Consider the following 17,072-nt stretch of genomic DNA (forward strand, 5'->3'; position numbering starts at 1 on the left):
GCACTCAGCCTTGTCATTTTTGTTCTGTTCAGGCTGGTGATTAGCGTATCTGGTGTGGCAGGAGGACCATGGATTTTCTGAGCATGAGTTTACATCGTAAGTTAGTGAGATTAGATTAGATTTAGAGAAAAGAGACGTACAGCCCATCCTCGTTTCCGGATTCTGTTATCAGGAGGTCCCCTGCTGCCTAAAGTGTGTTTGTAACCACAGATCAGTTCACACGTGCTTTTGTGGTCATTCACAGACATGCCCCAAGGAGGGAAAGTTTGCATTGCCTGCTGCTCACTGTCCCAGCAGAAGCTGAAGCAGGCAACGCTCTGGCTCACTGTTTCAGCTCACCCTGTAAACCGTGTCCTTTTCATGGTCTATCATCCCATGTTTTTCACATTTTTGTTGGTGATTTCACTGCTTAAAATGCCCCCCAATAATGGCGCTGAAGTGCTGCGGGTATCCTAGGTGAAAAGCTGTGATGTGCCTTATGGAGGAAACACGTGCTAGACGAGCCTCCTTCGGGCGTGGTTACAGCGCTGCTGGCCGTGAGCTCCACGTTAGTGACTCAACAAAATGTACGCCGTATGCCAACAAAATGCATACACATTTTAAGAAAGGGGGGGAAAAACGTATTAAAATCGTGATAATATGTTTCAATAACAAAAGGTGAATACAAATAACGTTGGACTTCTGCAATTATAAGAGGTGCTCTAAGTGAGTACCAACATTATAAGTTTAGTAGTTTTTTCCTTTCTTAAAATGTGTACACTTTTTCTGGCACCCTCTGTATTAAATAGGGTGTCTTTAAACAGAAACACTCATAAACTAAGGGTATGTAATGTTAGTTTAATGAAAATGCTGTGACCAGAGGCTCAGTCACAGCAGTACTTCCGTAGTTCCTAACTCAGTGTCCCTGGCAACATTCTAGAATGCCATTACCGCCAGTAACGAGAGTGGACTGCCCGTTTGTGAGAGCAATCGCTGCCTTCCCGAGGCAGCGCCTCGCAGGACCCCAGGCTGCCCTTTCCTCCAGCCCTCGCTGAAGTCTGCTCTTTTGTGACCCTCTCCTTTGCAGGTTACTTCCTGAACTTTCTGGAACCGGTAAACAACATCACCATAGTCCAAGGGCAGACCGCAATTCTGCATTGCAAGGTAGCCGGCAATCCACCCCCCAGCGTGCGGTGGCTGAAGAATGACGCCCCGGTGGCGCAGGAGCCTCGGCGGATCATCATCCGTAAGACGGAGTATGGCTCTCGGCTGCGGATCCAAGACCTGGACACCACCGACACTGGCTACTACCAGTGCGTGGCCACCAACGGGCTGAAGACCATTACCGCCACCGGCGTCCTGTTCGTGCGGCTCGGTAAGTGGGACCAGGTGGGCCTGTCAGTTTGCAGCTGGGAGCTTCCCAGCCACCAAAGGGGAGATTAACTTGCAGTTTGAAACTGAACACACACACATGCCAACAGAGAGAAAATGTGTAAAGCCGTTCCCCGCGGCCTTTCCCATTGTGCGCGAGGCCTTGGCTTAGCCCGCTCCCCATTCAGTGTAATAAAAGAACAGGGACACAGATGGAAGGTCTGTAAACCTGGAGCAGGACATAACCGTAGACACAAAGGTGAGCTGCAAGGTTCAGCCGACAGGCCGTGTGTCCTGAGGTCGCCCCGCCGGCAGGCGTGTGTTCCAAGGTCGCCCTGCCAGCAGGCTGCCTCACACCACCTTGGAGGTTCCCCCACCCCAGGCCCAGCACCTACCCACCCCCACCCCCCAGAAACCTGGCCCAGTGTGATGACAGTTCTGTACTCCTGTGCTTGGCTCAGGGGACGACAGAGTTAAATGGCTAGAAGGAATGTGTCCCCTTTCATCCCAGTTGTGAGATGATCTCTACAGTGCCCCAAACTGTCACACAACCTCAGACCGTCCTGTCACTGATGAGTAAAACGGATCTTGGAGTCACGCTTAGATAAGAAGAGAGAGACAAGAAGAAACAAAAACTCCAAAAATATGGACAGAGTGCCCCTCCACGCTTTGTGGTCTCCCTGCCCGTGGCACAGACTCCTGGGCAGGGCTGGAGCCCAGCCAAGGACAGCTCACCACAAATGACCACCCTGGGCTGCGGCCACCATCACCATTGGCTGCATTGGAAAAGTTTGATTCCAAATCATGAAATACTAATAACATGTCCTTTTTTCTTTTTAGGTCCAACACACAGCCCAAATCATAACTTTCAGTAAGTATCTGTTTTCCTCAGACCATTTTCTCATTCTCTGAGGGTTTCCGTTATGTAAGAATCCAGGTTTTAAACCCAACAAACACATGTCTTTGCCGAATTTGCTGGAAGTTGGCTGGACTTCACACAAGGATGGCAGTGTGCTTGTTGTGGGCTGGAAAACTATTATATTTTCCAGTTTCATGTTCAGAAAAATGTCATAAAAATAGCCATTGCTAGTTCCTTTCAGCAGTCGTGACCTTCCAGGGCACCTGGAAGGAGTATCAGCACACAGACCAGGTTGCATGGGGCCACCGGGAGCTAGTGTCCAAACACATTTGGAACCAGGGGGCACTTCTCCCTGGAGTCCCAGTACCACCCACCACATGGTGGGGCCTCAGAGCCGGTCAGCCATGACCATGAGGAGGCCGGGGCTCGGAGTGTGGCTCACAGTCTTGACTGAGCCGTGAACAGTTTCTGCTGTGAACTCAGGCCTCTGACTCCTGGTGTAGCGTCTTGCCACCACCCTTGTCCCATTGTGGAAAGATGCTTCCAGGACCCCACACATCAGCGCCGTCAGCCTGAGAATCACATCAGTGCCATGTCTGAGGTTAGCAGAGGTGGGTGGATTCCTCATTTCCTACCAGACATGAGAGTGCCAGAGTGTCACCTTCAAATGCTCTGAACAGTGACACAGATGCTGTGTTTGGCTAACTGAGCCTGTTTGCATGTCCGTGTCCCCCCCCAGTGGCTCATCAGCACCAGCCACCTGAGCGTGGCGGGCGGGCCAGGCCCTCTGAGCACACATCAGGCGTTGCCTGCACCGGGCAAACTGTCCTATGCTGAGCAGTAGTGCTGAGCATTTTTCTTAATGATTATTCACGCACTGAGTGAGGGAAGACGAAATCGCATCAAGGGAACATCAGTGAGGCTTTGGGAAAAGGTGTAAGTCATTTCAAGCGTTGAATTATTACTTTCTTTTTATATCATAATTTATATAAGTATTATATAAAAACATACAATATATTATAAAGTATATAAATATAATTTTATATGATCAAATGTATTAAATGTATAAATCTCAAATATATATTTACATATTTAAATTTTACAGAAAAATCTAACAGTATTTTTACACTTATTTTATTTGCATTTTTAATTACGGATTAAATCAACACATTCCTGCAAACAATTTGGGCAGCTCTGGTAAAGTGAACGCTCACCCGGTCCCATCCCTCCGGCCTTTGCCCCGGGCTCGCCTGCATTGTCACACGAGTGTCCAGAGCAGGGCCCTCTGTGCATTAGTACACCCATGTATCCAGAGAGGTAGACAGAGCACCTGACTTCTATCCACTTGTTTACATAAACGACATTATACTTGACATGTGTAATTAACTGTGTCAGTGTATTTAAAATTTCCCTGGTAGTCTTTCTTCTTCTCTGTCCCCGGAGCACGTGACTGCCCCTGCAGTGACAGGACTTTCCCTTCCCACGCCCATGGTGCCTCCCTGTTTGTGGCCCAAGACTGGTAGACAGAGTTTCTCCAGGGGACATTCTGAAGAGAACGGCCTGAGGGGCATAGGACACACCTGTGTGTAAGCAGTCCTCTCACATGTTGCGTACAGGTCGCGACCCATCACACAGAAGAAAGCCCATTTCTCCTTACCCCCAATGTGATTTCCAAATCTGTTTGTTTTTGTGGCTTCAGAGGATGAAGACTAGTATTGACTACGCAACTCCCCTGCCCATCACCAAGGCTTGCTCAAGGACAGATGTATTCTGGCTCCATGGTTCTTCTCTGTCAGATGTCTCTTTGTAGTCTTTGCCCATTGTCCTTTCGTTGTTTCATAATGATTTTGAATAATTATTTTTCTTATTGATCACATAGAAATTTAAATTCTGTCATTTATCAATAATTATGCCGGTTTTCATGTGTTTTGTTAAAGAGCACCCTAATTTCCTTGAAAAATTCTGATGGTATTTTGATTGGAGTTGCAGTGAATTTTTAGATAAATTTGGGGAAAATTAATATCTAAATTAAATATCAAGGATCACTTTCTTCATGCTTTTAACATATCCCTTTTTTCTTAACATTTGTTATGAAAAATTTTAAACATATGGAAAAGTAGAGTTTTATACTGATCATCCAATCCATACACCTGCCCACACCCTACCATTTACATTATGCTGTGCTAGCTTTATTGCTTATCTTTTCATCCATTTCCATCCATCATATTTTTTGATTCTTTCACAAGTTGCAGATATTTGTGCACTTACCCTGAATTTTTCAGCATGGGAATCATTAACATGAGTTCAGTATCTGTGTACTATTCTTATTTTTTTTAAGGTTTTCGTTAAAATAGAGTTCACACACAATATGTATTAGTTTTAGGTGTACATCATAGTTATTCAACAGTACCCACTTGGCACTATACATAATTATTACCATATTATTGATTACATTCCCTATGCTAAAGAAGTGATCACCATGATAAGTCCCAGCAACCATCTGACACTGTACCATGCTATCACAATATTATTGACTATATTCCCTATGCTGTATATTACATCCCCATGACTTAATTTGTTTTATATCTATAACTTTGAACCGCTTATTCTTCTTTTGTCTTTCCCCCCTTTTAAATTTTTCACTCATAGTTGATAGTCAATGTTATTATTTTCTATTAGTTTCAGGGGTACAGCATAGTGGTTAGACATTTATAGAATTTAAGAAGTGATCCCCCTGACTAGTACCCACATGGCACTATACATAGTTATTACCATATTATGACTATATTCGCTATACTTTACATCCCTATGACTGTTTTGTAACTACCAATTTGTACTTCTTAATCCCTCATCCTTTATACCTCGCTCCCAGCCCCCCCATCTATCACCCTGATAGAGCAAATAGACAGCTGACACCATACATAGTTATTATAATGTTTTTACTGTATTCCTTATGCTATACCCTACATCTCCATGACTACTGCATAACAACCAATTTGTACTTCTTGATCCCTTCCCCCTTTTCACCTACCCACAGCTACCATCAAAATATTCCCTGTATCTATGAGTTTGTTTCTGTTTCATTTGTTTGTTTGTTTTGTTCTTTAGATTCCACTTACAAGTGAAATCATGTGACATTCGTCTTTCACTATCTGACTTACTACACTCAACATAGTACCCACTAGGTCCATCCATGTTGTTGCAGATGGCAAGATTTCCTTCTTTTTTACGGCTGAGTAATATTCCATTATATATATGTACCACCTCTTCTTTATCCATTCATCCATTCAGGGATACCCAGGTTGCCTTCATATCTTGGCTTATGTAAATAATGCTGCAGTGAACATATGGATGAGCACGTCCCCTTGAAGTCGCATTTTGTGTTTTTTCAGATAAATACCCAAAAGTGGGATTAATGGGTCGTTCTTGTCTCTTGTTAACAGTCTTTGTTTAAAAGTCTATTTTGTCTGGTATAAGTATTGCTACTCCAGATTTTTGTGTGTGTGTTTGTTTCCATTTTCATGAAATATCTTGTTCCATCACTTTACTGTCCGTCTGTGTGTGTTTTTCAATTTGAAGTGAGTCTCTTGTAGGCAGCATATGTAAGGGTCTTGTTTTCTTACCTATTCAGCCACCCTATCTTTTGATTGACACATTTAATCCATTTACATTGAAAATAATTGTTGATAGGTATGTAGTTATTGCCATTTTATTATTCATTGGTGTTTTTCTTTCTTTTTTTTTTTTCTTCTTTTTTTGGTCTTATAGAAATCCCTCTAAGATTCATTGTAATACTGGTTTGGTTGTGATGAACTCCTTTAGCTTTTTCTTGTCTGAGAATCTTTTTATCTGTCCTTCGATTCTAAATGATAGCCTTGCTGGGTAGAGTTGTCTTGGTTGTACGTTCATGCTTTTCATCACTTTGAATATTTCCTGCCAATCCCTTCTGGCTTGTAAAGATTGTGTTGAGAAATCAGCTGATAATCTTATGAGGTAACTAATGCCTTTCTCTTGCTGCTTTTAAGGTTCTCTCTTTGTCTTTAACCTTTGTCATTTTGATTATGATGTGTCTTAGTGTTGGCTTCCTTGGGTTCATCTTGTTTGAGACTCTCTGCACTTCCTGGACTTGTATGTCTATTTCCTTCACCAGATTATGGAAGTTTCCAGTCATTATTTCTTCAAATAGGTTTTCATTTCCTTGGTGTCTCTTTTCCTTCTGGTATCCCTATATGAATGTTGGTAACCTTGAGGGTGTCCCAGATACCCCTTAAACTCTCCTCAGTTTTTTTGGGTTCTTTTTTTCTTTTTTGCTGTTCTGATTGGGTGTTTTCAGCTACCTTATCTTCTAAATTGCTAATTTGATCCTCTGCTTCATCTAATCTGTTGATTCCCTGTAATGTAGTCTTCATTTCTGTTTACGTATTCTTTATTTCTGACTGGTGCTTAGTTATGTTCTCTATCTCCATTTTTATGTTTCCTATCTCTCTGTTGAAGTTCTCCCTGAGGTCACTGAGCATCCTTATAACCAGTGTTTGGAACACTACATCTCGTAGATTGCTTGTCTCCATTTCGTTTAGTTCTTTTTCTGGAGTTTTGTTCTGTACTTTTATTTGGACCTGTTTCTTTGTCTCCCCCTTTTGGCTGCCTCCCTGTGTTTGTTTCTATGTGCTAGGCAGGGCTGCTATGTCTTCCAGTCTTAGTAGGGTGGCCTCATGTAGTAGGTGTGCTGTGGGGCTCAGTGGTGCAGTCGTCCTGGTCACTTGAGCTGGGTTCTCCAGGTGTGTCCCTTGTGTGGGTTGTGTGTCCTCCTCTTATAGTTGAAACTTGGTTGTTATTTGCTCATCACAGGAGGGATCTGTGTACTATTCTTGTTTCTTCTTTTTGAGTTAAAACTTATATACGATGAAATGCATAAATCTTAAGTATTCTATTAATAAGTTCCAACAAATGCAGAAACCTCTGCAATCCAAACCCCTATCCAGACACAGAATATTCCTATCAATGTAGAAAGTTCCACCATGTAACTTCCTAGTCAGCTCCCCTTCTCCCTAGATAACCACTGTTCTGATATTTTTCTACCATGGACTGGTTTTACATGTTTTAGAATGTTATAGAAATGAAATCCTGCTGCAGATAGGCACTTAAGCCTGGCTTTCTTCACTTAGCATCGTCTTTGAGACTCATTCATGTTGTGTTTGTGTCAGGCTGCTGTTTTGTGTTGCTGAATAATGTTCCGTTCTATGACTGTACCAGTTGGTTTATCTGTTCTCCTGTTGATGGACACACGAGCAGAGTACATACTTTGACTAATATGAATCAGCTATGATGGCTATTCTCATACAGGTGTTTTGTGGACATACGAGTATATTTTCATTTCTCTTAGGAGAATACCTAGGAGTAGAATCGCTGGCTTTTAGGGAGGGTCTGTGTGTACTATGAGAAGTACCAGACCTTTTCCTGAGGTGGGGGTACCATTTTGCACTCCCACTGGCAGGTGGGGGCGTTCTGGTCACTGCACGTGTTTACCAGCATTCAGTTTGGTCAGTGTTTTTAAGTTGGGCCATTCTGGTGTGTATTATTAATGGGTACTTAAAATTGGTGCATTTCATTGTATGTAAGTTTTAATGCAAGTGCTCTTTATGTCATTCTAATGTCCTGAAAAAGTAATTTTTATTAGTCATTTTAAATTTTCAAACAAATGCATTTAAAACTATAAAGTTTCCTCTGAATGCCATTTTGGCTCCATCATCTTCCTGCTGTACCCAGGCACATAGGCTTTCATTTTTTGTTATTTTCTGATTTTTGTTGCATTATTTTCAGTGAATTTGGAATGTATTTTACTTTTGTTAATTTGTTAAGATTTTCTTTATAACCAATTAGATAATGATTAATTTTTATGAATACTCCCTGTCATTTCACAAAATAACTGTGTTCTAATGGTGGCCACACATAATTTATGCATTAGATCAGATGTGTTAAGTGTGTTATTAAAAATGTCTAATTTTTGTCCACATGGATTACAGATATCTGAAAATATGTGAAAGACATCCATTTCATAATCATTCTAGATTTGCCAATTTCTATCAGTTTTCTGTTTTTTAAATTTGTGTGTATTTTTTAAATACCTATAGGTTTGAGGCTACATAGCTTTTGTTTCTCTTTGTTTGTAAGTTCCTTTTAATGCTTTTCACCTTGAGTTCAGTTTACCGGATAATAATATTGTTGCATCTACTTTCTTTTTATTTGCATTTGCTGAGAACTTCTGTTACTATTTCTGTCCCACTTTCTTTTCTCAACCTTTTTGTGTTCTGCTTTATGTATGTCTCTTGTAAATAGCATATAAGTACATTTTTTGGAGGTTGGTGAGGAAGTTCATGTTAATACATGTAGGTGACATTCATTTTAACAAATATACAGCATTCCATTCTATGAATCAGTCCCACTTTAATTGTTTATGTGCCTGCTGAGTGAAGCTTAGTTGTTTTCACTGATGGAGACCGTCGTATGTGAACATCTGTCCATGTCTTCTTGTCTGGGTGGGCAAGATTCGCCTGGTAACAGAGAGTGGGGAGTGGAATTGCAGGCGTGCAGCTCCTACCGTGACGAGGTGTGGCAGATTGCCCTCCAAGGTGGCTAAGCAATTCATAGTCCCACCAGTGAAGTACAAGTTCTCATTTCCCCACATTTTCCAGCATGTGGTATTATCAGAACTTCAAATTCTGCCAATGTCCTAGGTGTCCAATGATAATTTATAGTAATTTTACTTTGGACTTGACCAGTAAATAGTGAAGTTGAACGTATTTTTGTTGGTTTACTAGCCATTAAATTGCCTGTCCATGTACAGTTTGTCCTCGTTTGCAGATTCCATACTTGCACGTTGTTACTCACTAAAATTTCTTTGTAACCCTAAAATCAAACTTCAGGGTGTTTTCACGGTCACTCTTGGGCATGTGTAGAGCAGTGAAAAATTTGAGTCACCCAAGGCACACATTCCCAGCTGAGGTCTGTCTCCTTGTTTTCAGCTCTCCTGCTATAAACAAGGGTCCTTTTTGAAGTCAGTTTGTGTTTTGTGCTTTTTGTTTGTGATTTTGCTGTTCAATATGGCCCCAGGCATAGTGCTGAATTGCTGTCTGGTGCCCTAAGTGAGAAAAGCTGTGATGTGCCTTATGGAGGAAACGCGTGCTAAACGCGTGCTAGATGAGCTTTGGTCAGGCATGGGTTAGAGTGCTACTGGCAATGAGCTCAGTGTTAATAAAACAGAAACAGAAACACACATAAAACAAGGTTATGTACTGATCGTTGATGAAAATGTTATGACCACAGACTCGCAGTAAATTCTGTTTTTCCCCTAGGAACAATGGCTCAGTATTTGCTAATTCCATGTTTGTGGTGATTTTATAGAAAATAGCTACCACAGATAACCAGAATAGACTGTATTTTGTCCAGTTTTCAGTAGGATTTTTGTCTTTTCCTTATTGATTTGCAAGTTTTAAAATACGTTCTAGATAAAATTTTACATAGTTTTTACTCCATCTGGAATTGATTTTTATGCTGATATAGTTAGGGTTCTATTGTAATACTTTTCTATAGCATGCCTTGGGCACCATCTAATGAATAGCCTCGTCTGTAATCAATAAATTTACTGTCACCTCTGTAATATGTAAAATTATTATACATGCAGACCTGCTTCTAGGCACTCTGTTTACATCCAGCAGCTTCTGTACCTGGAATAATACCACAGTGTTCCAGCAGTATAGCTTTATAATGTATCTTGCTATATAGAGAGAAATTGTCTCACTGACTGCTATGGACTGAATTATTTCTTCCCGACTTCATATTTTGAAGCCTTAACCCCCACCCCCCACCCCCATGTGATTGTATTAGAGAGAGGTCCTTTAAGGAGGTAGTTAGGGTTAAATGGGGTCATAAGGGTGGGCCCTGATCTGGTAGGACTAGTGTCTCATAAGAAGAGGAAGAGACATCAGAGATTCTCTCTCTCTCTCTCTCTCTCTCTCTCTGTCTCTCTGTCTCTCTCTGTCTCCTTCCCCCTGTCCCTCTCTCCCCACCCCACATGAGGACACAGCAAGAAGGTGGCCACCTGAGAGCTAGGAACTGAATATACCAGCACTTTGATATTGAACTTGTCGGCCTCCAGAACTGAGAAATCAATGTTTGTTGAAGTCACCTGGTCTCTGATATTTGTTATGGTAGCCTAAACTGACTCATTTACCTTATTCCTGTGCCATTTTTCTAAATTATCTTAACCATCTTTCACTCTTTCGTACAAATTTTATTGGAATTGCATAGAAGTTTGATTTTTGCAGTTACTTTTTCAGATACAAAGGTGATTATGTAGTTTTTCTACTTTCAATATATTAATATTATGTTATGTAATAGAGTTTCTATTATCAAGTAACTTTATAGTTCTAGACTGAAATCCACTCAGTCAGGGTAAGTTATTCTTTCAATAACTGAATCGGTCTGCTAACTTTGTGCTGGCAGATGACTTTCTTGGATTGATATTTTGTAGCCCTTTGGTGGTGGTTTTTCTGTGGCTTGGTTTTTTCCCCACCCATTGACTATGATTGTGTTTCAGCATACTAACCTCCCGCTCCTTTATGGTATTTCTGGAAGTTACCCAAAACGAAGACAGAAAGAGGGAAAATCAATGTGCTTACAACAGAATCATCCACAAGTTCTCTGTTTTTGTCACTGAGATATCACCAGCTTGTCCTGTGCTATGACTCCTCTCTCAGACTATTTCCTGAGAAAATGCATAGCCATTGTTGCTCTTTCAGTGTTGGTCTAGTGGTGTACCCTCTACCTGCAAATGGAGAGTTGTGCTGTGAATAATAACATAGCCTGGGTTGATCCCTAATTACAGCGCATCAACGCCAGGACACACTGCTGTTGGTCTGAGACATGAACAGGAATGGTTGCGGATGACTCATCTGCTCCAAACTCATTGCTCTCTTTCCCTAGCTGCTGCCCTCACACGTCCACACACGTGAACGCTGGCAGCATGGTGAACACCAGTTTGTGTCTGTTGGGGGATGTGCGGGTGGACATTCTTGGAGGTTAAGGGAGTTACTATCATTAAAACATTGTTTTTCCTTCCACCCATTTGCAGGGGGTGGTTAGGAGGGTTTGTATATGGTGAACAAAAGCGTTAAGAACAGGCTCTTTCCCCACAGATGTAGGTTCAAAGGCAGGGTTATTATAGCTTACTCAGGTAGCATTTTAGTAATGCCAGGGGATTAATTCGAGGCTGTGTGTCTCACATTTCATATATGGGTTTCATTTTATCTGCTCTTCTAAAAAGTGGCTCACTTTCACGATTATAGACCCCTACATACACTGGTAGGGCAGCCTGGTGGCATGGAGGCAGGGCTAGGGGGTGGGATGGGTGTGCTCCTTGAAGCTTGAGTGTCACATTTCCTGTTTCCTGTATTGTTGTTCTGGGCCAACCTCATGGCCCAAAGTGTGTGCATACACAATGTGCTTCAACAAACACATTGTTGTGTTTGTTGTGCTTTTGGAATGTATATTGTGCTTTTGGACAATTAAAAGTCATGTTAATTATTCGCCTCTGGGAAATCACCTTCCTTGGGGCTGAATCCTGAGCCCTCTTATTTTCTTACTTCACAAACTGTAGGTAATTCCAAGGCTTCAGCCATTCTCCCCTTGTGTGTTCATAACCTTGGATTCTTCATTTCCAGGTCTGACTTATCATCTCCCTATCTCGAGGCCTCAAATTTAGCCCCATAGTGGGTGGCTCCAGGCTGGTGACTCAAAGGCACCTCTGCATGTCTAAACCGAACTCAGCCATCCTCTACCTCATACTCCTTCTGTTGCTATTTTTGGGGAATTTGTCATAAATCTAGTTTAAACTTTATCTTAATTACAGGAAAATAGCACTATTAAAAAAAAAAAAAACTGAAACCGCCAACTGACAAGCCAGTAATTAAAAATGACTCCTTCCAAGGGGAAACCAAGCTGCCTTACTGTTAAGTAAGTAGACTAACTCAGGCAAATTGATGACATTTAGCATTTGACATTAAAACCATTACCACCAACAATATCAAATTGAGTTGGAAGGAGGGGAGAGGCCAACCTAATTTTTTTTCTATGACTTCTTGTTATGATAGGTTTTATTTTATGGAAAATGTGACAACCATCCTTGAATACCGTAGTACAGAACTTATCTACAAGATAGAAACTTTCTTCATTTTAACACTATGTGATATAGGCAATAAGCCAGTAAACAATCATCAGTAAGGTCACTAGAGTAATACACATACTGTCTCCTTGGTTCAGACCGTGTAATGACACAAATGAAAATGCTTGCGCTTCAGCAGTAATGATCATATTAGCACTTGGCATGTTGTAACACATTCATTGTCTCCACGAGGTCCTTTTGCAATCACTTGAGCCCATGTATTAGCTAATATGCCCTATTACACATGGATGAGAGCTTTTTACACACTGACCTCCACACTCACCCAAGGAAATACCAGCCTTCTGAGGTTTGCCTGGGCAGGACCCGCGCCATGAGCACGTGAAAAACAATAACGTTTACTTCCTAGTGGACTGGTCACATCAGAGCCGTTATTTTTCTGCCTCTGGGGGCCTCGTGGGATCCTGGCCTTACTGATGGTTGTGGCAAATGTCAATGTTTCACAAAGGTTTGGTGACTGGGTTTTTATCACATGAATGTTGGTGTTGGGTATGTTCATTTGACCAAGTAGACATTTAATACGACATCGGTATAATCGGATGCTAGGAATATTTCATCTTGGCAATAGAGACAAATAAATATACAGTATGGTGTCTGATTTTCAAGGAAATCATTGCTTCATTTAACATATTTATATGGAGGGCCAACTATTGGTCAGTCCCTGTTCCAGGTGTTGGGGATGCGACAATGAGCAAAACGGACAAAATTAAAACTTCCTGCCTTGTGCTGTTTACATGCTCTTGGGAGACTTATGTCTGCTTCTTTCACAAAATGTAATATCTGAAATGTTCATCTTGTGGTTTATTCCCTTTTATTGATGGCATGTATTCTGTTGTACAAAGATACTGCAATGTGTTTTTTCACCTGTTGGTGGACATTTGGGTTTCTAGTTTAGGGCAATTACAACATTTGTGTTCAGGTATTTTTGTGCACATTTTTTCATTGCTCTAGAACAAGCTCTAGGCGTGGGATTTCTGGGTCAGGGGCATGTATAAGCTGTATAAGAAATTTCCAAACTCTGCCCCAAGCTGGGCTCCGTGTCCCACCACCACCGCCATGGCTCCACATCCTCACCAGCATTTCATATTGTCAGTCACTTAATTTTAGCAGTTCCGGTGTCTTGTGTTGTGAGGATTCATGGTGCTTTCATTGACGTTTCCTTGATCACTAAAAATGGGACCGTTTTTTTAGGCTGCACTCTGTGAAGTATCTGTTAGGCCTTTTGTCCAATTTTACTGTGTTTTTGTCTTTCTGTTGAGTTATGGGAGGTCTTTATATATTCTGTATATCATTCCTTTTCAGATATATGAAATGTTTTCTCCCAGCCTGTAGTGTGCCTTTTTAATTTATTAATTCTGTTTTTTGATGAGCAGGAGAGTTTAATTTTGATAAGACTAGTTTATCATTTTTTTATTTTACGCTTCATGTCTAAGAAATCTTTGGCTTTGTCTACCTTGGTGTTATACATTCTCCTGTTTCCTTTGTAAGTGTTATAACTTGAGTGTTGATGTTTTGGTCTGCGATCCATCTCAAGACCAGTTTCTGTGCACAGTGTGAATTGTGGGAGTAAGTCCATTCCATTCCATACAAATACCCAGTTGTGCAAGCACCATGTTTGAGAAGCAGGACTGTCCTCTGTGAATACCTTAGTGCCTCCATTGAAAATCAATTGACCGTATGTGAGGGCCTGTTTTGGGATGTTCTACCATGTTCTGTGGATCTATCCTTACACCCCAATACTACATTGGATAATTGTGACATTTTGTAAGTCTTACACTTAGGTGGTATAAATCCTTCATCATTTTTATTCTTGTTCTCTTTCCTTATTGTTTTGGCTATTCTAGAACCATTTGCATGTAAGTCCTAGAATCAGTTTGTCAATTTCTACAAAAGTGCCTACTGGGATGTTTTTTCTAACTTTGTATCATGAGACAGGTAACTTAGAACCTATGAAAAAGTTACCAAAATAGTAATAAGTAGTTCCATATGCTCTTTAGTCAGGTTTACCAATTTTTTATGATTTTGCCATATTTGACTTATCATTTCCTCTGTGCATATTTGTAATTATTACTTCTGAACCATTTGAGAGTGTGTTCCTGCATTCATTACACTCCTTTGCCCCTTAGTATTTCAGTGTGTTTTCCCTAAGATCAATGATGTTTTCTTACAGAACAGCAGCTTGAAATCCAGAATATCTGTCTTTGACTTGCCATTATACGTCAGTTTCTTTACCGGCAGCAGTCGTCCTGCTTACATCCCTCGCCCCTCGGTATGGTGTCCTTGCCATGTTGCTTTAGTCTCCTTTAATCTGGAACGATTTCTTGACCCTTCATGACATTGAAATTCTTGATAATTGCAGGGTGGTTGTTTTATAGGATGTCTCTAAATTTAGGTTTGACTGATGTTTACTGATGGTTAAGTTCTGGTTACGCATTTTTGCCTTAAGTAGCACATATGTGGTGTTTCCTTTTTATAGTATTACATCTGCAGGTACATGATGTTAGTTTCTCCTTACTGATGATAATTAATTTTGCTCACTGGTTAAGATCCCCATTTTTTCATTATACAGTTATTTTTCCTTTTGTAATTAAAGTAATTTGTGGGGAAATCTTGTTAGGATTTTGATAGGGTATTATTGCATTGTGGGAGAATTGACTACTTAAAACTATTGAGTATTCCAACTATGAACATGGTATATATTTGTTTAGGTTTTCTTTCCATTCTCTCTGCAGTGTTTGGAAGTTTGAAGTGTGGAGGTCTTGTACATATTTTATTAACTTTATTCCTGTACATTTTAACCATTTGGAAGTGGATAATTGAGTGGCATTCAGTGCACTCACGTTGTTGAGGTGCTATGACCACATCTATCTCTAGAGCTTTTCAGCTTGCCAAGCTGAATCTCTGCCCCATGAAACACTAACTCCCCATGCTCTCCTCCCCCAGCCCCTGGCAACCACCATTCTACTTTCTGTCTCTATGAATTTGACTACTCCTTTATGTCTTTTTAATGTTACTGTAAATGATGTCTTTTTAAAAATTATTTTCTAATTGTTGCTCACATATAGAAATACCATTGATTATACTGACTTTATCCTGTGACCATACTAAATCCATATTAGTTTTAGTAGTTCTTAAATATATTCCTTTGGATTTTCTATGTAAATTATGATATCATCTGTGAGTACAGACAGTTTTATTTCTCCCTTTCCAATATATAAGCCATTTATCTATTTGTCTTCTTTCTGTCTATCTATCTATCTATCTATCTATCTATCTATCTATCTATCTATCTACTATCTACCTACCTACCTACCATCTCATTATTGTAATGGTTAGGACCTCCATGCTATAATGGATAGAAGTACTAAGAGCTGATATCTTTGTCTTGTTTCCATTTCTATGGGGAAAATATACCTTATTTCACCATGAAGTAAGATATTCATTGTAGACTTCTCATAGATGTATTTAAAAATTAGATTGAGGAAATTACTTTCTTTGGTGAGAGTTTTGTTAATGAATGGTATTGACCTTTGTCACCTCTTTTTCTGTATCAAGTGAGACAACAACACGGTTTCTCTGTGTTTACAGTGATTGTGTCTTAAATGTTGAAGTAACTTTGTATTCCTGGGTTAACCCCGTTCGCCCATTACCCATTTCTGTAATCTCTTTTCATTTTGCTGAGTCCAGTTTGCTGTTGTTTCATGGAGTATGTTGCCCCTTTGATCAGGAGGCAAATTAGTCTGTGATGTCCTTAGGATGTCCTTGTCCAGTGTTTCTATCAGGGTTATGCTTGCCTTGTAAAATGAATTAGAAAGTGTCCCTTACTCCTTTATTTTATGAAAGACTTTGTGTAAAATTACTGATGTTCCTTCCTTAAAAGTTTGACAGAATTCACCAGTTTCTATTATTTGGAGCTGGACTTTTAATGGTGGGGTGGTTTTTGATTGCTACTTCAAGTAAGAGATGTAGGGTTTTTCTGAGTTTTTCTTTCTATTTGTACTTTGTTTTTCTCAAGGAATTTGTAATTCTTTTTCTAAGTTGTTGAATCTGTGTTCATATATTTGTTCATAATATTTTTTACTATCTTTTAACATTTGTTAGGGTCTTGGGTGATGTCCTCTTGTGCACTCCTAACATTGGTAATGAGTATTTCTTTTTCTTAATTATTTTTTCTAGGTATTAGCAATTTTAACTGTTTAAAGAACCAACTTTTGGCTTTATGTATCTTTCTATTGTTTTCTATTTGATTGATTTCTGCTCTTGTCATTAGTATTTTCTTCTAATTACTTCAGGTTTAATTTGACATTCTTTTTCTAATTTCTTAAGGTATAAAACCTTACCTAATTTAAGCATTTAAAGCTATAAGTTTATCTCTACTTTTTTAACTGTATGCTATCCTGTTTTCGTTTCTTAATATTTTATGTTTTCACATTCCATTCAAAATCCTATTTAATTTTCCTTGTTTTTATTTTTTTTGAGCCCAAAGGTTATCCAGAAGTATGCTGTTTAATTTACAAATATTTGGAGAGTTTCTAAATATCTTTTGTTACTAATTTCTAATTTAATTCTTAGTGATCAGAGTGTGGCTTCAGTTCTTTTAAACTTAATTGTGAGTTATTTGTCGGC

The 17,072-nt window shown here is 40.0% G+C and overlaps 1 protein-coding gene across 1 annotated transcript in view; it reads left to right on the forward strand.

Moving 5' to 3' along the window:
* Positions 1-17,072, forward strand: part of ROR2 (receptor tyrosine kinase like orphan receptor 2) — a 226,531-nt gene that overhangs the window by 191,816 nt on the left and 17,643 nt on the right. The window contains exons 3-4 of the mRNA XM_081066665.1: positions 1,067-1,354; positions 2,191-2,221. Coding sequence (XP_080922791.1) covers positions 1,067-1,354; positions 2,191-2,221 — 319 coding nt within the window. The remainder of the gene's footprint in view (positions 1-1,066; positions 1,355-2,190; positions 2,222-17,072) is intronic.

Source organism: Rhinolophus hipposideros, assembly GCF_964194185.1.
Source record: "Rhinolophus hipposideros genome assembly, chromosome: 11".
Lineage (NCBI taxonomy): Eukaryota > Metazoa > Chordata > Mammalia > Chiroptera > Rhinolophidae > Rhinolophus > Rhinolophus hipposideros.